The following is a 19,192-nucleotide window of genomic DNA, read 5'->3' on the forward strand; positions in this document are numbered from 1 at the left end:
CAGCAAAGGGAGACATAATGCTTCATATACCATTATCTGGGCCCCAAAGAGTGAACCATACCGCCAGTATCGTGAAGTCGCCAAGTCCTGCACCAATTTTCTACCAGTATTCGTTTTCCCGGGGGCAATGGATAAGGCAAGCGCACGGACGACGCTCATATACTTGCAAGTCTTTTCTACGACATATTCATAGCGATGCAACTCCGAGACCTCTGAACTGCAGACAGGATCCCCAGTCGAGCGCACTGACCCAAAATGTATCTAATCGCTATTGAGCGACGGCTGAATTCCTTGGATGCAGCCTCGCGTTTCAGCGCCTCCTTTATATCACACTCACGAGTGCGTTGCTTCTTTTTCATCCGGTTCTAAGACTGACGATTCGAGAGCGATATTCGTATTTCTTTGCACTACTGTCGAAAGATCCAGCGGTAGTCTGCGTGTTGCCAACAGATCTCACCAGAACCGATTCAAGTAGACCGTGCAGCGTAGGCAACAAACTGCTGGGCGCGGACGCATCACAGTACGAAAGCGTTTGTTTCTGGGATTTCACTTGACGTATAACGTTGCGTACCAAAAACGACGCAGAATAGTTGTGTCTTTTCCAGGATCCGGAGCGGTGGAAACAGAACGAGCTGTCTCGTCGGCTTCTGATTCAAGGTGTTGGCGAACCTGATTGTTCGGAAGGTTTAGTTTACTAGGATGAGCCACCCAGACCCAGGTTTTGTCTCCATGAGTTTCGACTCGGACACGCAGAGAAAGATCGTATCACATCAGCGCACATGGTCACCATACGTGGATAACGGGGGTACCGTTCTTGCGCTTGCGGGTCGTGACTATGCTATTGTTGCAGCTGACACTCGCTTGTCTGTTGGCTTCTCCATTCCAAGCCGAAACTTTACAAAAATTGTGCAGCTTACGGATCAGGCGGTGCTCGCAAGTGCAGGCATGGGCGCGGATCGACAATACCTTCACAAAATCCTGCGGTCTCGACTCGAAATCTACAGATACCAGCACCAGAAGGAGATGTCTCTGGGCGCAATTGCACAGCTCCTCAGCAATACGCTATACAGCCGTCGATTTTTTCCGATTTACGCCTTTAATGTATTGGGAGGTATTGACGCGAACACTGGCGAGGGATTCGTCTTCGGATACGATGCAATTGGCTCATTTGAGAAAGTCAAAGTGGTATGCAGCGGCTCAGGGCAGACATTGGTGCAACCTGTACTGGACCAGCAGCTCGCTGGTCGCCAGAAATACGATGTGCCGGATGATCAGCGCATGGCGTCTCTTAGTCTCGCTGAGGCGATCGAGTTGACACGAGACGTGTTCAACTCGGCTGCTGAACGCGACATTCTAACAGGCGATGCACTCGAACTCTACGCTGTGACTGCCAGCGGTGTTCGGTGCGAACGCTTCGAGCTTCGACGCGATTGACACGGTACCACTGACGCTGGGTGCTCGCAAACCAGAATACGTGTGTGTAGCTTGCGGTAGCAGAAGCGTAGCTGGTGCATTTGGTGCGTCTCAGGCTTGAGCGCTTCACGAAGATGACATGGAGCGGGCCCTGGATGTGGCTCTCGTGGTGGTGGCTGTGGGTCTTCATGAGCCGCCGAATCGGCTGCAACGGCTAAGTAGTGCACGCTGCTACTCTGAAAATGAGTATAAAGTTTCTAATTTTAAATTTTTCACCGAACCATGTCGTCTCCACTGAGTTATTTTCGATGTTGGTGTCACCGTGATTTAGGCCCAGGCGCATCCATGTTTTTTTGGAGCGGGTCTCTTGAATGCGTCGCACGTTGAGGACGGAGACCGGACGGTGCGAAAGCATAGCGGAACCTGTGGAACCCCGTCGGGCATGCATCACTGCAAAGAGAGGTCATGCCGCTCGCAAAGTGCCACTGGGAATCAGCTAACGCGGATTCTTAGCACGGTATGTCCCAGTGCTTGGGTCCGCGTATCGTGGTCGAATCATGCTCGAAGCTGGGTATCCTTCCGTAAATGATAGCGCGCTCCGCTGAAGCGGTTGTTTTGCTCCTTGAGCAGTATAAGGTCTGTCACTCTACCTTGATTCCCGTTTATCCTCGAGACTCGCCAGTAACCAGGAAATAGCTTCTCGCTGCTTCACAGACGCTTCTGACTTTCGAGAGCACTAGACCAGTCCGTCCATCGCAAGTAGAGCGTGAATCGATCAAGCAGTTCGCGGTATGCCGACCCGTCTCATGTACATGATGCGACGCTGAGCGCGCTGCAACCTGGCTCGCCGTACGGAGATACGATGGTATCAGCATTCCCTTTGAAGTACTTATTCTGGACGATTGGTTCCCTTGACTTGCACCCGCTTTCGGACATGTGCTGCTACCGCTTTTCTAGTTTTGCGTGACTGAAAACCGTGTTCAGCTCCGGATATCGGCGATGTTGGCTGGGTGCGTCGCCACCCGACTGGCTGAATCTATCCAAGTTTCAGCGGATGTTGTACCTCTTGGCGCACGCACGAATGGCGTATTCGAGTAAACACGTTGCTCGAATACAAAGTCTCCGGGGAGACTTTGGTGTGAGCGCGGCCACCAACAGAGCAATCCGAGTCGCGAGATGCGAAGCCCTATGGATGCTCCCGTGCATGCCCGCCTATGTTGCGTGCCAGGCCCACGGGACAGGGAGCATCGCGGCGGTATGCCAGCAGGGACCCACACGCGACTTGTCGCTGGGACGCGGGTGCGGATTCGTGCAGGTGCACCGTGGCTAGTGGCGCTGAGGAGCGCGGAAATCTTCTTGAGTAACGGACGATAACGATGATCGCAGCAACGATTTTGGAATGAAATGGAACGGATTGCTCGACATGGATGCATAAATCGAAGTTCAGGCGTCTTCCGAAGGTCATCAATGCCAGCGTTTGCAGGTGTTAGATCCGACTGAATCCTCTTCATTTCACGTATATCAAGCTTCATATACAGCGGTTTCTTCTTTCCATCGAGCTCCGTTTTCAGCAGTCGAGGATTGTTCGTGTCAGCAGTCACGTCCCGATTTCGCTGCCCCCAGCTGTATTCAGTGCGGTTCGTGCACATGCCGTCGTTGTGATCTACGCTTCGTATGCCATCCACATGCTCCTGGTATACAGCCCCGATCCGTGATTCGCTGTTGTGACGGTTGACTGCGGCCAGGTCTTCCCAGATGTATCCGGTTCACGTGCTCCAGGGGCTATCCTGTGACGTGTGACCGCTCGGTTTGGCGCCTGGTTCATGCCCTTGACGAGAACAGAAGGTCCTCCTCGATGCCAGCGCCGGATTCCGCGCCAGGTGCATCGCTCGATGATCACGGGCTTCTCTAGGGCGGTTTCCGAGTGAGTAATCTGCCTGCTGATTACGCAAGCACATGCTGCTCCATTCGATCGAGGATTTGTGGAATGGTATCCTGTCTATGATGAAACAAGGACCGAAAGAAAATCGAGACTGGGGAGTACACCGAGAATGTTCGATCCGTCTGCGCTCGCCTCACGCCAAGCGGTGACGCATGCACCAGTGGAGTCGATCGCTGCGATCACTGAAGTTCGTCAGAGTCCGGGCTCCTTTTCCGTACGAATCAAAGAGACGTCAGCCTTCAGGAGCGAATCCCGTCTGCGGAATTCTACTGCTGTCGTATGCGGTTTCATCGTTAGCCACAAGGAGAGGCTGATTTGTTTTTCGAACGGAATAGATGATTCCACATCATATATGTTGTCAAGTTTTGGCATGAACTTGTGAGATGCTGTTTTCGACGTCAATTCACTGGCGTGCATTGCAGCGCCCATGAGTCACCTTGAAACAGAACGATCGAAAACATGAAGAATGCGTGCTATGAATACGTTTCACGTAAGAAACAGTAAAAGGATGGACGCTTGCACTTCCGAACCGGGTGATCCTGTTATTTAGTTTACGAATCCTTGTTCGCGTGCGTCGCGAATCATCTCGATGCCGGGGTCAGAACGACGTCCCGCAGAAGAGAGTCTAGATGAGCACGCAAAAACGACAACCGAAGATTCTAAAACTACGGATGAATCCGTACGCACAACGTGCTAAACTTTGAATATGAATACTGTCCATCTGAGCACGTTAGGAAAAACACCAAAAAGCATGTACAAAGCGAACAGTTCTGTGTTCCGTTCTAATCTGACGCAGAAGTAGACGCTCCATCGGAGACTATCGGAACGCGCAAGACCACGAAATGCAGCAATTTCGAGCGAGTCTCGAGACCTGCCTTTACTGCATATATGGGGATCATCGAGAGTGTTTTCGAAGAAATTGACCCAAAGACGCTGCACTAGCGCGATACGTGCATGCCGTGGCAAACCGCTGCCGCCACTGCCAGCGCTGTTGTCGTCGGCGCAGCAAACCTACAGATCTGGGCCATGTCGATGCATTCTTACCGAGAATAGCTGCATATTCAATTCACGCCACAAGACGTGCCCGCAAGAATGTGCTTTTCGACATCGTGCGATCAATGCCTAGTGCCTCTGCGATCCAATAATCCGGGGCACTCCCGAAGCATGCGGCGTCGTTGCCACGGGAGCGGGCGGCACTTTTCAGACGTGTGCTGTTCAGGTTAGACAAACGATTCATCTATGACTTGTCTGACGTGAAGCTCTCAATGCTTTGACAAGCCTTGCTAAGCACCTGCTGACCTACGCGTCTGAAGCGGTGCCGTTCCGAGCACCTTTTGAAAAGCATCGGGTACGCGCATGCGAGGAGGCGTTCGACCGATCCCTGGGTTCCCCAACTGCCCACATGCCGCCATTTTATCATCACCACGACTACGGCGGAGGGTCACCAGAACCCCTCGTTCGTGGAGATACTGGCGAAAAGCTTCCATTTGCGGGAGCGGACTTGGTCGAAACTCTGAACCGGCATGTGAGTTGAACGGAATCAGGTTCACTTTGCAGGGAATATGCGCGATCAGTCTGAGTAAGCGCTTCGCGTCGTCGAGGGAGTCATTCACTCCTCCGAGGAGCACGTATTCAAAGAAAACTTTGTCACCGCGGCGAGCATCGCGGGCGTACTCCTCACGCAATGTCTCCAGAAGCACTTCCAATGGATATTTTCGATTGATCGGCATGATCCAGTTGCGCACCTCATTCGTTGTGGCATTGAGGCTCACCGCCAGATTCGCTGATGTTTCGCGCAGGTAGCGTCGTATCTCCGGGACCAGACCCGAAGTGCTCACCGTAACTTTGCGATGAGAGAGACCCATGGCCTTGGGGTCCAACAGGATCTCCAACGCTCTCAGCACGTTATCCAAATTCTGAAATGGCTCACCCATGCCCATAAAGACAATGTTCGATATTTGCGTGCTCGCCTGCCGCGGTGACTCGTAGCGAGCCTTGGTCAATGTGACCTGATCGACGATTTCCGCTGCAGTCAGATTTCTCTGCAGACCCATTTTTCCGGTGAAACAAAACTGACAATTCATCGCGCATCCCAGCTGCGAGGAAATGCACAACGTGTTCCGACCGGAGGCAGGGATGAGCACAGACTCCACTGCCCCGGGGCTGTCACCGTCGACTTGATAGACGAGTTTGCGTGTTCCGTCCTGTGCTTCGCGGACCTCGCGTAGCGAAAGAGCGTGCAGACGGGCACTGCTCGCCAGTGCCTCTCGGAAGAGTTTTCCAAGGTCGGTCATATCATCCACCTGCGAGGCAACTGGCGGGCGGTAAAGCCACTTGTACAACTGACGGGCACGGTATGGCTTCTCGCCCATGCCACTAACAAAGTTTTCCAGTTCTTTAAGCGTCATGCCGCTCAGCGTCCAGCAAGTCGCCTGTGACAGAGAGGCGGAGGCCACAGGCTGGAGTTGCTCGTCGCCGGCGTCATTAGGTGGTGAAGCCGGCTCCACCACATAGCGCTCGGTTGGATTCGCATCGGAGCAGCGCACTAAAATCCTCGTCGAGCGCCCTAGAACAGAGCACGGTTTCTGCGCGCGGCTCCGAAGCATGGCCACAGCTCTGCTGCGACGCAGGAACGCGTGTCCGAATCCTCCGTTCACAGCGTGCGTTGGGAACATACCCGCGAAGCCTGGACACGACTCCCTGAGCCCAACAGGCGACATGTCGATTTCGGACACCGACCTTGCGGTCTCCGAAACTTGTCGTCGTCCGCCGGTCTAAAACGCTGGAACAAACCAGCGTCGACATGCCGGATATGTCGTCCGGGTGGACGCGTGGAGCGGCGCGGGCTACGGCCTCGCCATGAACGCTTCGGGAATGAGTGTTGCTCGCTGACGCCTTGGGAACGCTGTATTCCTGTACCGCTTGAGCGATATTTCCGAGCTCGAGTGCTACTCGCTTTTCTGGAGGCATGGATGCGCCTCAGGAGAGTCACTTTATTCTGAGGTTGCCTGAGCGTCTGGCAAAGCGCTTGCGAGACGCGTTGGAGGCGAGCGCATGGGATACTGTCGAGGACGCTACTACCAGCGTCGGCGGGCGACGTACAGTAGCTGCCACCGCTGTTGATTCGGTCGACCAGGGGTTTTCCAGTGCTGGCAACAGTCTAGCTGCAGATAATACTGGTCAGGCGAGCACGCGGCAGTTGCTGGCGTCGACGAAGACCGAACAGTTTTGGTTGGTTTTCTTTCCGGAAAATCGCAATGGCCGTCTAGCTGCGCTTCGTATCGGGAACGAAACGCAGTACGAAGAGCACTTTGGCTTCATGTTCGATCTTCCGTGCATAGTGGAGTCATGGAAGACTTTAGACGGCCGCACAGTGTACAAGTGCGCGGACGTGCACCAAATCCTTCAGATCTACGAAGACCCGAAGGATCTGCCGACCGGCACAGAAGAGACCCTTGGGGACGGATTAACGCCCGCTAGTCGTGGCTTCCTTGAACGCCATCGGCCAGAAGAACCCAAGTATTCGGCGATAGAGGTGGCGCAGCATGAGGAAATCATCAAGTATGCGCTGGACTTTCGAAAACCGTGGAATGGGCCGATGCCAGTCTCAGTGGATGTTGACGAAGAGGTCGTAGAGGAGGAGATCTGGGTGCCGCTTCCCAAAGAGGAGATGCCAAAGCCGCCAGAAGCATCAGTCATAACCCAAGCAAGTGCTTCTGTGGCGAATATGGAGAAGCTGCCGAATGAAACACCTCGTGAGGCAGCGCCGGTATCTCTCCCAACGGAAACGGATCAGCTTGCGTCTGAGCTTGAAGAGGCGCTCCTGCAGGACTCTGAACCCGCGACCACGGAAGAAAGGCCCTCTGCGACGGCCGTTAGTGCCGCACGCCAGGCGGAACAGGCTCGAAAGGATCTTCTCCGCCGCAATTTAGAGCAGCGGATTGCGGAACTGGAGCGGGAGATCAGTCGTATCGCGAACCCTCTTTTGCGCTCAAGAGTCCAGCGTCGCTTGGAACAGACGAAAGCGGAGCTAGATCAGCTGAATGCGGCTGATTAAGTTGGTTTATCGCGTCATGTCGATAAGCAAGCCAGGTTGCTGCGCGTCATGCGTCTAACCGGTGACACCACCGTTAGCCTGGCACGCCGCGTGGATATCGAAGCGGATCTGTTCTGATGTGAGACGCTGGATTATGGGCGTCTCCCGGTGGATGCAATCCACCACATGTACGGAATGCAGCGCCTACTTTTGGCGCAAGTTACGCAATGTATGAACGAACATCGATGCACGAGCGCACGAACGAACGAATATTCCGGAATACACAGGCACGAACGCATTTTCATTCTGGATGAAGCAGGTATTCGGTTGCGCATGCGCCCAAGTCACGCGTGATGTACCTGCGATGAATAGCCAGCTCGATCAATGTACGAACGACATGCATCCGGATGCACATGCTTTTCATGAAACTACGTCATAGGCATCGTTAACAAGAGACAGCGCTCGCTCAAGAGCAGTATATTCACTTTTGAAGCGTACGCTCTCGAATCCACAGGGCGCCGGTGACGACCGCTTGGGCCACCTACCGAGACACCATATCGAGCGCTACTTTCATGTTCAGTCCGGTCCGACGGTCAGACCACGAACAAGGCGTACTGCGCGTCTTTGCCTCATACCGATTCCACCGTTTCCAAAGAACGGAGCTGGCGATTCTTCGAATGCTTCTGCACGAGATGATGCACCAGTAATTTTGAACGCCCCAAACACGGCACGGCGATGCACGGTGCAGTTATCTGTTAAGAGGCGCAGTCGCGCATCTGAACCAAGGCCAAACTCCACGCTCGACAAATATCGAGTGCAGACTTGAACCACTCCGGCGAAGATCAGGACTCTTCGAGGCCAACGATGGCGCATCGAAGAGACCGGCTCCCAGGAGACCCCATGTTGATGCGCTTTACGCATCCGTCTTGTACAGGCATCGGAAGCGAATCTCTAATGCTTCCAGTGGGATTGTACTTAAATGTGCGGCATTGTGCTCCAGCATCTCTGTGGACTTGCCAGACGCCACAGCTGCGTCGACTTGATCATCTCGAAGAAGGTTGATCGTGGGCAAGGGTGCTCGTCGTTCGTAATCCAACTGGTCTACCGGGATACAACCGTTCGCTGGGGCACCATGCTTCGCATACATATGCATTGGATGGAAAAAAACCAGCACGAAGGAATCACTTAGGCCGCGTGCCTCCCAGCGTCGTTCCAGAAGGAGCGTGCTCGCATAGAAACGCTCAAAGTCTCGGGGATGAAAGTTCGGCAACACGAGCAGTGTGGTTGCCAACGCTTCCTCTGGTGCATGCTGCAGCACTTGCGCCTCTCGCTCCAGTGCTCGTTCAACTTGTTGGATGGATGTAGCACCATCAACGGCAATTCTCACCTGGTTGGCGAGAAAAGGCGCCCGCGCGTACGGGCACAGCTGGAGCGCCAGCACAAAGTCGCGAACCCACCTGCGCGTTAACGCTTCGCAGTGCGGGACATCCACCGGTAAACTTGACTGAGATTCGATCATAACTTTTGCAGCCCTTTTCGTTGTCGCCAGATTCCATCGACTGCGCGAGTAGCACACGCGTCTCCCCGTCCTACAACCATTGACCAGCGGCTGTGCGACGTTTATGGCACTGAGAAAACCCAGCCGCTCTCGGGTGTACTCTCCTGACGAGTGCATGCTCTCCTCAACTATGCGTTTCTTCAGGTGAAACTCGTGCGGCTGTTGAAGAGCCTCACCTCGGGGAACGAAACCGTAACCATGGTAAGGCGAACGACCTTCAGATGCACGTGCTCGCTCGCGTTCGGCGAGCTACAGCTGCTGACAGCTGCCCTGGTCACGAAACCCCGGTCTGGCCCGGAGACAAGTCCACTGCCCAAATCTGCCGTTTTTAAAGCGGATGTTCACCAGCAGAGTCACTCGTGACGGTTGATGTTTGACGCGATTGAGATGGGAAGCCAAACTCCTGCGTCTCAGCCGGCTGCAAGTCCTGGACTGGCTGCCGTAGCGCAGGGTGCAGAAGCCACCATCTACCGCACGAGGCTCTTCGGTGACCAGGACGTGGCCATTAAACAACGTTTGCCCAAGCGTTATCGCATACCGGAGCTAGATGAACACCTGAACCGCTCGAGAATCATCGCTGAGGCACGAGCGCTCGCGCGAGCCTGGTCTCTACCGCACGTTCACGTACCTGCAGTGTACTTAGTGGATCCACACCGGCTGCGACTGGTTCTAGAGTGGATAGAGGGTTTGAGTCTGCGCGACTGGTTGCGCACGCGTGAATCAGTTGAAGGAACAACGCATATAGCAGCAGTGTTGGAACAAGTCGGACGCATGGTAGCGGCGATACACGCGGTGGGCCTCATCCACGGTGACCTCACGACTTCCAACTTCATTGTGCGCGAGTCCGCCGACCGAAACGAAAGCACTGTATTTGTGATTGACTTTGGGTTAGCGCAGCAGTACCCTATACAGAGCGACACCACAGTGGAAGCGAAAGCTGTTGACCTGTATGTGCTCGAGCGCGCGCTCGCTTCTGTTCATGTTCAGCAAGCAGCAGCGTACTTTGCGCAGGTTTTGCGAGCGTATGAATCGGGTTCCTCAATTGAAAATGCGAAGCTCGTGCTACGAAGGCTTGATGTTGTTAGAGCTCGGGGACGCAAGCGAGCAATGATCGGTTAGGGTCACGGGTAGCTCCAGTGCACTACTGACACCTGGAGCGTGCCGCAGCGCCGGAAACTCGCACAGCAGAGAGGTACACTTTGGCACCGAGGTGATCGTTTCCAGTCTATACGTTGCATGCTTGTTGCTCTTGGTCGAGGGTTTGACATACTTGTGCTTGTGCAGGCTAAAATGTACTTCGCGCCCTGAACTGCGTATGACTCGAACGCCGGATTTCCTGCGAATAGGACGCATCCTCGAAGATGCAGCGCCACCTGCAAATTGTTTTGGTTTAGAGGGAACATCTACCAACGTACGTACAGGAAGCGATGTTCGAATGTGAATATGTCCAGCGTTGAGGGAGGGCGCATGCTTTCCTGCATATCGCGTGCTGGAAGGTGCGTTTCAGTTTTTGCCCCGTATCGATAACTTATATGGAATGCACCGTAGTACGTCGATATAAATCTACAACAGCAGTGCATATTGTTTTGTAGAATCCAAATCCACCATTTAGTAGGTCTGTCGGGTACGCAGAACCCGCACGTCCGTGTCGACACACCGCAAGAATACCAGCACACGTATTTTTTCAGAATCCGAATCCATCCAAAAGGTCTGTTGCATATGCAGAACACACCGCTTCACGTCAACAGACCTCTACTGTAGCGTAAACGTACCGTCATAGAGTCCCTGTAACTAGAAAAAACGCTTTCTCACAGCGTAGATGAAGCAGCAAGCACTTGACTGCGAGAGCGGAGCTCGCGTGAACACGATTCTCACTGCTGTTTTCGCAGCCGCCAGATACGAGAAAATGTTTTTTGGTGCTCCAGCGTATGCGAGCAACTGCAAGGCACACCGGTTAAGGGCGATTCTCATTCGCGACCGCTCTTGCTTGGGGACGACACGTTCGCAGCGCGTTCCACACCTGACAAGGTGGCAGCGTGTCGGTAGGAATCACGCCTAACTGAGCGAGTCCGTTACGCAGGCATGGACGCGAGTCAGCGGGTGCCTCTGGACTTTCGCCGAGCTGTGCGCCGGTCTGACGAGATTGCGCGTGAACCACTTTTTCCTCGCTGTCCCATTGGCTGGGAAAACTTTGTTCCCAGTGGCTGGGTCGTCCCCCTCGGCCAGTCTCTGGTCTCCGTGAGCGTCCCAGCGGCAAACAAAGCCGAGTCACAGCCGCGCTTCTCTAATACCGGGCGCTTGCCCGACTCCGCAGCCGAAGGGACCCCTGTAAGAGGCCCTGTGCCGCCCGGATCTACCGACGCTGAAAATACGCTGTCCGTATGCACGGTTCTTGCGTCGCGTCTGCTGGTTGATTCACTGCCGATCGTTGTCCTCGATACGGCCGAGCGTGGAGGACGATTCGGCAGGCCGGGCTTTCGCAAACCAAAACCAGCAGAGATCTATCTTGTCGAGTGGATGCGACCCTGCACACTAGATGACTTCACCTGCAATGGCCTCGTGAATATCGGCTCTGGGATGCCCGGTATGACCTGGGGTTCTGGTGGCGGCACTGGGTCGCCACGGGCTCAAGGCACGGCGTCGCCATCGACAGAGCGAGCAACGAGCCAACGAATGAAATTGACTTGGGTTACGATTTCAGTTCTGGAATGTTTTGGGAATGAGGCCCTGGAATATTTCCGGAAACGGCAACAAGCCGCGGAGACGGTAGCGGCGTTGCGGAAACCGGACGTCGGCATCATGCCGTCGAAGCGATACACTCGATACCGCTCGCTCGACTAGGCTTTTCGTACGATACAGAGGCCGGTTGCGAGCGTTTCGGATTGGTGCGTCCGCCTTGGAGGCTCCCGCGGTCCAAGTTTTTCTGGTGTAGCATCAATGGATGAGTGGATGGATGGGTGGTCGGATGGATCTAGAGTCTTTCCGGCCACACGGTTGCAGCAGAAAGCAAGCAGGGCGGCAATCGTGTCGTCATCGTGGTGGTCGCTGCTTTTGGTGAAGACCTGTAATAAGGGCGCTTTGGAGAACGCAGGGCATCGCTAAGACAGCGAGCCGATGGTGTTTACGTCCGGTCGCCATGCTCTATTTCGATACAAGCGCTCATCTCCGATCACAAAGTTCAGGTGAGTGAAGCACATGCAACGTGTGAAGGTTGCCATCGTTGGATCCATGGTAAAAAAGTCGTTCAAGTTCAGGTTAATGAAGCCCTTGCAACGCGGAACGTTTGCTGTCGTTGGATCCGTAACCTTGTTCGCATTGGAATAGCGACATTGTCCTTGTGCGTATATTAGATTGTGGAGAAATCTCGGAAAAGTCACGCTCAAGTCACTCTATGTGCAGCGTGAGAATACAGGAGCTCCAGTTTTCGGGAATATCGCGGGCATTCACATATTCCGATCAAAGCAGCATCCAGACAGTTAGATCAATATTATTTGTAGACCTAAATATCGAGCCATAAATCGTCGCGGAATACTCTCGCGGCGCCTGAACAGCACGGGTATGATCGAGTTGTACGATATGCTCTTTTGGGATCAAGCGTTGCTAGCGCGGTTCAACGTGATTTTTTGCGCTGCGCTTTCTCGCTATCTGCTGAGCATCCAGCTCATGATCGCTGCTGGATGCAGTCGCGCTTAGGCACACGTCCACAGACGAAGCGTTTCGCCTTTTCCGACGACGCCTGAACCACACATTTCTCCGCTGAACGTCTTCGCAGAGCAGAGCAAACCATGCGGGTAGGGTACCCTTATCTACTGCACGGCTCTCTTCGCTCGTCAGCTTCGCATCAGCGGGTTGCGCGGCGTTGGTCGCCGGCTCGTGCGACAAAACTTTATCGTTTGCGGGCGCGTATCGCAGCGCCTCCGACGAGACTGCCTGCTCGGGAGCGCTGCAAACCGGAGCGTCTTCGCTTTGCAAAGGACCTTGTGCTGTGCGCGGCGAAGTAACAGACGGCGTCGACGTGCTCTGTGGTGAATTGCTCCACAAAGACGCAGTAAAGTCCATCTTCTCCGAAAACGCTCCAGGTTTTATGCCAGTCTGACAAGTCAGACAAAGAGCTGTCTCATATGCGACTGGCACCTGCTCGCAGCGCTCGCACAACGGCAGCGCTGTCACGGACGAACCCAGCGGCTGCGACGCACTTCGCTGCGCAAATGAATCCCAGCAACCATCGCAAATACAAGACTCTTGACAGTATTTGCGAGCAACTGCTTTATTGCAAGTTTCACAGAGTACCTCACAAGTTGCGAGCCGCATTAAAGCATTCCAGGCGTCTCTTGAGCGTGTTCGTCTCACAAACGAAAGTTCGCCAGCGCCCACGCACGAAAAAGCCCTCGTGGCAGCGGTGCACTGCAGTGGCGATCGCCGCGCTCTGGACTAGACATCACCAACTTACGCGCAGACGCCTCGCAGTTTTCTTGGACCGTCCACCCACTACTACTTACAACTTTTTCTCATATAGTTCGACTTGTAGAGGTTGTCCAACTAAGTTCTTTCGTGTCCAATCTGGAGGTCTTTTCTCCACCACCGCACATCTCCGTATTGATTGCGGCATGAAAGCCTCGATTCACGAATTCCATCCGTTTCTTGCCATCGTTGGTTGTACTGACCAATGCAAGCGATCCTCGAACTTTCGCCCTCCTTTCCATTAGCTCTTCCGTCAGAGGTCCGTACTTTTTTATATCCTCAGGGTTCCGCTGACACTTTTCCATCTCGACCCTCTGAAGTGTACAACCCAGCGCGTGGTGTGTATATGATGCTCGAAACTCATCTATCGGTATTGTAACGAAACGCCGTGCACACTCCTTGTATACCCTCGTCGTTGGAGCTGGAGTAGTCCTTTTTGGGTCTTCCATCGCCCTGCTCAATACGCTACTACGAGCATCTGACTTTCATCCTCCTATAGGGCGCTCAACTGATTGAAGAAATTCGCGAACGCCCGCTGCTTCCCACAGTACAAATTCAATCGCAAACGAGCCCACCGGGGCTTTGTATACTCCTCCCACAGCGCATCCCAATGCGCAATGCGAACTTCCATGAATTTCCGAAAAAGCTTCAAAGTCCGCTTCTCGGCTCGTCACCTCGCTCAAAGCTGCCAGGTGCTCTTTCACTCCTGCGTTCCAAGTCTCAATTTTCTTTCTCGCATTCATCATGCCGGATTCTCGATAGTATCTCGCTCTCGGGAATCTCAACAGACGCATTTCTCTCTGACGTAAGTTGCCGTTGATACAATCTTCCGCACGCTTTGGTGCTTCAATGGTTATGATATTTGTGTTTCCGGGTTCCGCGCGGAAGGTGCCAGATAACGACTTTGTCGTTGGCGCGGACCCCGGAAACACAAATATCATAACCATCGGTGCTCCCAAGCGCGTGGAAGATGGTGCTGACGGCAACTTACGTCAGAAAGCCATGCGTCTTCTGAGATTATCGAGAGCGAGATACTATCGAGCATCCGCTATAATGAATGCGAGAAAGAAAATTGAGACTTGGAACGCAGGAGTGAAAGAGCACCTGGCAGCTTTGAGCGAGGTGACGAGCCGAGAAGCGGACTTTGAAGCTTTTTCGGAAATTCATGGAAGTTCGCATTGCGCATTGGGATGCGCTGTGGGAGGAGTATACAAAGCCCCGGTGGGCTCGTCTGCGAATGAATCTATACGGTGGGAGGCAGCGGGCGTTTGCTAATTTTTTCAATCAGTTGAGTGCCTTGAAGGAGGATGAAAGTCAGAGGCGCGTAGTAGCGTATTGAGCAGGGCGCTGGAAGACACAGAAAGGGCGTTCACCAGCTCCAACGACAAGAACGTACAAAGAGTGTGCACGGCGTTTCGTTACGATACGGGTAGAGGAGTTTCGAGCATCGTATACACACCAAGAGCTGGGATGTACACTTCAGAGAGTGGAGATGGAAAAGTGCCAGAGCAGCCCTGAGGAAATAGCAAAGTACGGATCGCTGACGGAGGAGCAAATGGAAAGGAGGGCAAAAGTTCCAGGACTTCTTGCATTAGTGAGTACAACGAGTGACGGCAAGAAGCGGATGGAGTTCGTGAACCGAGACGTTAACCCAGCTATCAATATCAGGAAGTGTGCGGTGCTGGAGAAAATACCTCCAGCGTCGACAAGAGAGAACTTTGTTGGACAGCCTCTCAAAGTCGAACTATATGAGAAAAAGTTGGAAGCAGTAGTGAGTGGCCTGTCCAAAAGACCAGGAGGCGTCTGCACCTCAATTGAAGACTTCTTGTCTAGAGCGGGTTTCTCGCCACTACTGTACCACTGGCGACGTTCGACTTTCGAACGGCGTTCGATGGAAAGGGTGTTATTGGCCCTAGCTTTTTGAGTTTTGATAACGGTGATGAGTCGCTCTGTGTGGTTCGAGAAGCTGCGTGCTGGCATCGGTACGGTCGCGACGCCGCTGCCGCTGCCAAACACCGCGATTCGACGCAGCCAGAGTTGGAGCCGTCGGTTTGTGGCGCGTACGATTGTCGCATTTATAACAGTAGCTGGTTTGGCAACCATAGCTTGGCACTCAAGTTCTTGGCGAGAGGCTGTGTTTCCCACGAAAGTGTTCTCGCAGGCAAGCACAGAGGCAGCCGCAGCGGCACCCGATACAGCACGAGCGGCACCAGGGTTGCCGCGGACAATGCTCACCAAAGCACCGGGAAAGATCCCTTTCCAGGACGAGAAACCGCCAACCAGGGCAGAGCTCGGTCGAGCGGGATGGACGCTTCTTCACTCGATAGCGGCAAACTATCCAGAGGTGGCCACACCAGAGATGCAAACCCATGCTCGTCAATTCATTGCATCTTTTGCCGCGCTTTACCCGTGTCCGACCTGTCGAGAGCATTTCCAGGGATACGTGCGAACCCATCCACCTGCATTAGAATCCCGAGAGCAATTCGTGAAATGGTGCTGTCGTGCACATAACGCGGTGAACCTGCGTCTGGGGAAACCCACCATTCCCTGTACAGATTTGCAACTACTCGACAAACGCTGGCGCGACTGCCACTGCGACGAGCAGGAGCCCCAGAACATGATCCGCGCTGCACGGCGCCTGATCGAAAGCCGCCGCCCAAACGCCGGTTAGCGCAAGTGGGTGAACATTTTGTTCGCTTCAGCCATTTTGTGCAAGTCTTGGCGCCGCTTCCAAGCAACACCCTGCTGCCGATGGATATCCACGAGCTCGGCTGCCAGCCGTGCCGCTGCTCCGCGCTCTCGTCGCTCGGAGCGAACGGCATCCCGGATGGCCCGCAGCGCCAATGCCGTCGCTCGATGTGGCATAAGTGGACTTGGAACCTGTAGATTGCGACCGCTGAGCCGGTAGCGCGTCAGCTCAACGACTGGCTTTGCCTGCTCGATCGCCTCTTTCGCGTAACTTGCCGGATCTGGCACCTGATACTCCCGTTTCAAAATCCAAAAAGCCTCATCGACGATGCGTTGCGCAGTGCTTTTCTTCCCGTCCCGCATGAGTATGTTCACCAGCTTGGACAACACAGAATCGGCTGTGTAAAGAGACATAGCGGAAGCGTCAGTGCACCGACCGGGCAGGATCGTGCTCGAGGTATGCTCTAGACGGCGCCCGAAAGCGCCCGCAGCCCCTCGAGTCGTACCTAGCTCGTTGACGGTCTAGGGCAACCGTACGTTGTTTGCGAGCCCGATTGTGTTGTTTTCGAGGCGATAAACGTTTTCGTGTCTGTCCGGGGTTGCAAAGGTACTCGGAACGGTGGCGGGTACGCTATAGTGGTCGCTCCTTCCTCGACGGCGATAGCCTCGAACCTCGAAAACAGCCAGCTGACCAAAGAGCTGGGCAGCTTGAGAATCAGCAATGACCCGTCCAAGTAAACACACAACCTCGTCTTCTCCTAGTGTCTCGTCGCGGGCACAAAGCCCAGACTCGAACGCTTCCCAGTAACAACGACACGAGCCCGTCCAGAACGAGTGCAGCCATGGCGTCGCGCGAGCATGTCGCTCGGGCATTCGCCTCGCAACGCCGGTGTGCCCATTATCGAGTCGTGCGCTCTGCGTTCAGTACTACGCGGCGGCGGCGGCGGCAATGTACTGCGGATTCGAAACTCGCTGTTCGATGGCGACAGGTGTCTACCTGTTGATGCGTCTGTTCGAGTCGGTGCTCCCGAAAAGTGTCGGGAGCATGATGGAGGTCGCTCCTCTGCTTACCGACAGGCATCTGGCATCCAGGCAGATTCTGGTACGACGCATCGACTTTCAGGCATAGAGACGCCGCAGTACCGCACTCGACACAGTCCTATCGAAGCACACAGAAAGCGCTCGAAGCGTCGATGCTCCAGCGACGAACTCGAAATGTCGGATGTTTACCATCTCGGGTGGTGGACTCGCATCCGGCGATTCGCGGGTTGCCCGCGGAGAGAGCCGGGGCACCAACTAAGCTTGTGCTATTTTATCCATGAAAATACATTTATTTACCTAGCCGCTCATCGACGCGTCATGGCGTTCGCGCACAGCTCGCTAAGCGCAGCACGTGTGCATCGCTCACCAACGTGCAACCTGGGCGTGTGTGCGCGTGTTTCACGCAAAGGTGTGCGGTGGACGCGAACCCTTCGATGTGTACAAGGGACACGGCAGCGTTCAGCCAAATGGTAACCTGTTTCGTGGCAGTTTCGGCTCCGGGGCGAGTACGCTCGACCAGCACGCCGCAGAAGTTGGTGTTAGCGCAGCGTCCGACTGCTCCGCGTCTGGGGGCGTTCGCTCTGCGCGCGAAGCGCCGGGGCCACTCCCGGTTGAGTCGACCAGTTTCGGCTGGAAGCGACCTACCGCGACGACCTTCACGTGTCGCCGAACAGATTCGACGAGATCTGGCGGAGATCTTTCTGCACGAGCTGGTCACGTTCAAGAAAGTCGGAAAGGAACTGGTTCCGCCGACGTTCAGAACCAAGGATATTTCAGTCCTAGAAGTGAGCGTCACATCAGACTTACGGACTGCCCAGGTCGAGATAAGCGTCCTCAGTGCAGAGCCAAGTCCCCGTTCCTGCGTCGAGTGGCTGATGCGAAATCGTTGGGAAATTCGACACGCACTGGCCCAACGGATGCGGCACCAGAAGTTCGTTCCTGAACTACGCTTCCGCGAGTCTCGCGTGCCACAAGTCATGCGCACGCTGCAGCTTATCGATCGGCTCGCTGCGGAACGCCGGGGTCGTGAATCAACAGCATCTGAAGACCCAGAAATAATGCAGGCCGCCGCAAGCCCAGCTAGTGACTTTGAAACCGACGATACGATTCGACCAGAGGAACTGTTTTTAAGCTTACCACCCGCTAAACCTGATGCTGAAGAAACCGACATATTGGGCGATGATGTTGCCAGCATCGGTAGTGACTTTGAAACGGACGATAGAATTCGACCAGAGGACCTGTTCGTACGCAACCTGCCCGCAGAAACTGATGGTGAAGAAACCGACTGATCGGCTGATATCCTCATCACCTGCGTCGCGACGTTGCAGTCGACATAGACCGGAACGCAGCCCCTGGTCTAGTCGAAGTGTGCGCGCCTTCGAGTGAGCCGCGCACCGCTGCCTGCAGCTCAGACGCGTTTTGGATGCTTCTCTCGTCGAGCGATATTCAGCACCAGAGGATGCGACGGGTAGCATCATGTGCCTATATCCAAACGGTATTAAACGAGACACGCTTCCATAACGCTTTCGTCGAATAAATAGGCAAAACTGCAGCGCTTGTGCGCTCCTAGCTGTTGAAGACGGGCGCGCTGGTGACCGAGCCCCCGAGCACGCCTTGCTGCAGCGCCTCGACAAGTCCACCAGATGATATTCGTCATCGAGAGGCGATGAACGACAATCCATGGCGAAATGATCTGCGGGAAATCGCAACGCGCTTGACAATATGCTAAGGGTTTCCAAAGTGCAAGCGTCCTGTGGGCGTTTAGGCGCTCGATCGATGGGCAATCAAGCAATCAAGCAACAAAAATGGCCACAAGTTCGACCTGGCGCCCACGATCCAGCACCTACCCACGAGCTCGGCGTTGCGCACAGCGTATGAAAGCGCACACCATGATGTGCGCTTTCATTTGCATACACATGTTCGCAGCGAGGCATGCAGCGCAACGACATGAGACCCAGAGGCCAACCCAAAGACATCTTCGAGAGAAGTACAGCGCAGGCGATTTTCAAGGATGTGATACGCTCCTGAATGCATGCAATCGCGTCTGGATGAC

At 54.4% G+C, this 19,192-nt stretch overlaps 10 protein-coding genes across 10 annotated transcripts, besides 1 other annotated feature; 6 read left to right on the forward strand and 4 right to left on the reverse strand.

Moving 5' to 3' along the window:
• Positions 1-699: 699 nt before the first annotated feature.
• Positions 700-1,434, forward strand: CYME_CMT477C (20S core proteasome subunit beta 6; the record flags this gene model as incomplete). Its single annotated transcript, XM_005539385.1, has 1 exon — positions 700-1,434. One exon carries the CDS (start codon positions 700-702, stop codon positions 1,432-1,434), a length of 735 nt encoding a protein of 244 aa, XP_005539442.1.
• Positions 1,435-4,638: 3,204 nt separating this feature from the next.
• CYME_CMT478C (hypothetical protein, conserved) lies at positions 4,639-6,075 on the reverse strand (the record flags this gene model as incomplete). The annotated part of the gene is made up of 1 exon (XM_005539386.1): positions 4,639-6,075. One exon carries the CDS (start codon positions 6,073-6,075, stop codon positions 4,639-4,641), a length of 1,437 nt encoding a protein of 478 aa, XP_005539443.1.
• Positions 6,076-6,323: 248 nt separating this feature from the next.
• On the forward strand, positions 6,324-7,412 carry CYME_CMT479C (similar to transcription initiation factor TFIID, subunit TAF7; the record flags this gene model as incomplete). The annotated part of the gene is made up of 1 exon (XM_005539387.1): positions 6,324-7,412. The coding sequence occupies one exon, from the start codon at positions 6,324-6,326 to the stop codon at positions 7,410-7,412; it is 1,089 nt and encodes a 362-aa protein (XP_005539444.1).
• An 892-nt stretch (positions 7,413-8,304) lies between these two features.
• CYME_CMT480C (hypothetical protein, conserved) lies at positions 8,305-9,066 on the reverse strand (the record flags this gene model as incomplete). The annotated part of the gene is made up of 1 exon (XM_005539388.1): positions 8,305-9,066. One exon carries the CDS (start codon positions 9,064-9,066, stop codon positions 8,305-8,307), a length of 762 nt encoding a protein of 253 aa, XP_005539445.1.
• Positions 9,067-9,318: 252 nt separating this feature from the next.
• CYME_CMT481C (similar to p53-related protein kinase) lies at positions 9,319-10,068 on the forward strand (the record flags this gene model as incomplete). The annotated part of the gene is made up of 1 exon (XM_005539389.1): positions 9,319-10,068. One exon carries the CDS (start codon positions 9,319-9,321, stop codon positions 10,066-10,068), a length of 750 nt encoding a protein of 249 aa, XP_005539446.1.
• A 963-nt stretch (positions 10,069-11,031) lies between these two features.
• CYME_CMT482C (hypothetical protein) lies at positions 11,032-11,790 on the forward strand (the record flags this gene model as incomplete). The annotated part of the gene is made up of 1 exon (XM_005539390.1): positions 11,032-11,790. One exon carries the CDS (start codon positions 11,032-11,034, stop codon positions 11,788-11,790), a length of 759 nt encoding a protein of 252 aa, XP_005539447.1.
• Positions 11,791-12,549: 759 nt separating this feature from the next.
• Positions 12,550-13,260, reverse strand: CYME_CMT646C (hypothetical protein; the record flags this gene model as incomplete). Its single annotated transcript, XM_005539391.1, has 1 exon — positions 12,550-13,260. The coding sequence occupies one exon, from the start codon at positions 13,258-13,260 to the stop codon at positions 12,550-12,552; it is 711 nt and encodes a 236-aa protein (XP_005539448.1).
• A 1,122-nt stretch (positions 13,261-14,382) lies between these two features.
• Positions 14,383-15,136: a sequence feature (repetitive element).
• A 213-nt stretch (positions 15,137-15,349) lies between these two features.
• On the forward strand, positions 15,350-16,081 carry CYME_CMT484C (probable flavin-linked sulfhydryl oxidase ERV1; the record flags this gene model as incomplete). Its single annotated transcript, XM_005539392.1, has 1 exon — positions 15,350-16,081. One exon carries the CDS (start codon positions 15,350-15,352, stop codon positions 16,079-16,081), a length of 732 nt encoding a protein of 243 aa, XP_005539449.1.
• CYME_CMT485C (mitochondrial ribosomal protein S7, precursor) lies at positions 16,078-16,512 on the reverse strand (the record flags this gene model as incomplete). The annotated part of the gene is made up of 1 exon (XM_005539393.1): positions 16,078-16,512. One exon carries the CDS (start codon positions 16,510-16,512, stop codon positions 16,078-16,080), a length of 435 nt encoding a protein of 144 aa, XP_005539450.1.
• Positions 16,513-17,573: 1,061 nt separating this feature from the next.
• CYME_CMT486C (similar to ribosome binding factor A) lies at positions 17,574-18,428 on the forward strand (the record flags this gene model as incomplete). Its single annotated transcript, XM_005539394.1, has 1 exon — positions 17,574-18,428. One exon carries the CDS (start codon positions 17,574-17,576, stop codon positions 18,426-18,428), a length of 855 nt encoding a protein of 284 aa, XP_005539451.1.
• Between the last annotated feature and the right edge of the window lie 764 nt (positions 18,429-19,192).

This window comes from Cyanidioschyzon merolae, chromosome 20, assembly GCF_000091205.1.
Source record: "Cyanidioschyzon merolae strain 10D DNA, chromosome 20, complete genome".
NCBI lineage: Eukaryota > Rhodophyta > Bangiophyceae > Cyanidiales > Cyanidiaceae > Cyanidioschyzon > Cyanidioschyzon merolae.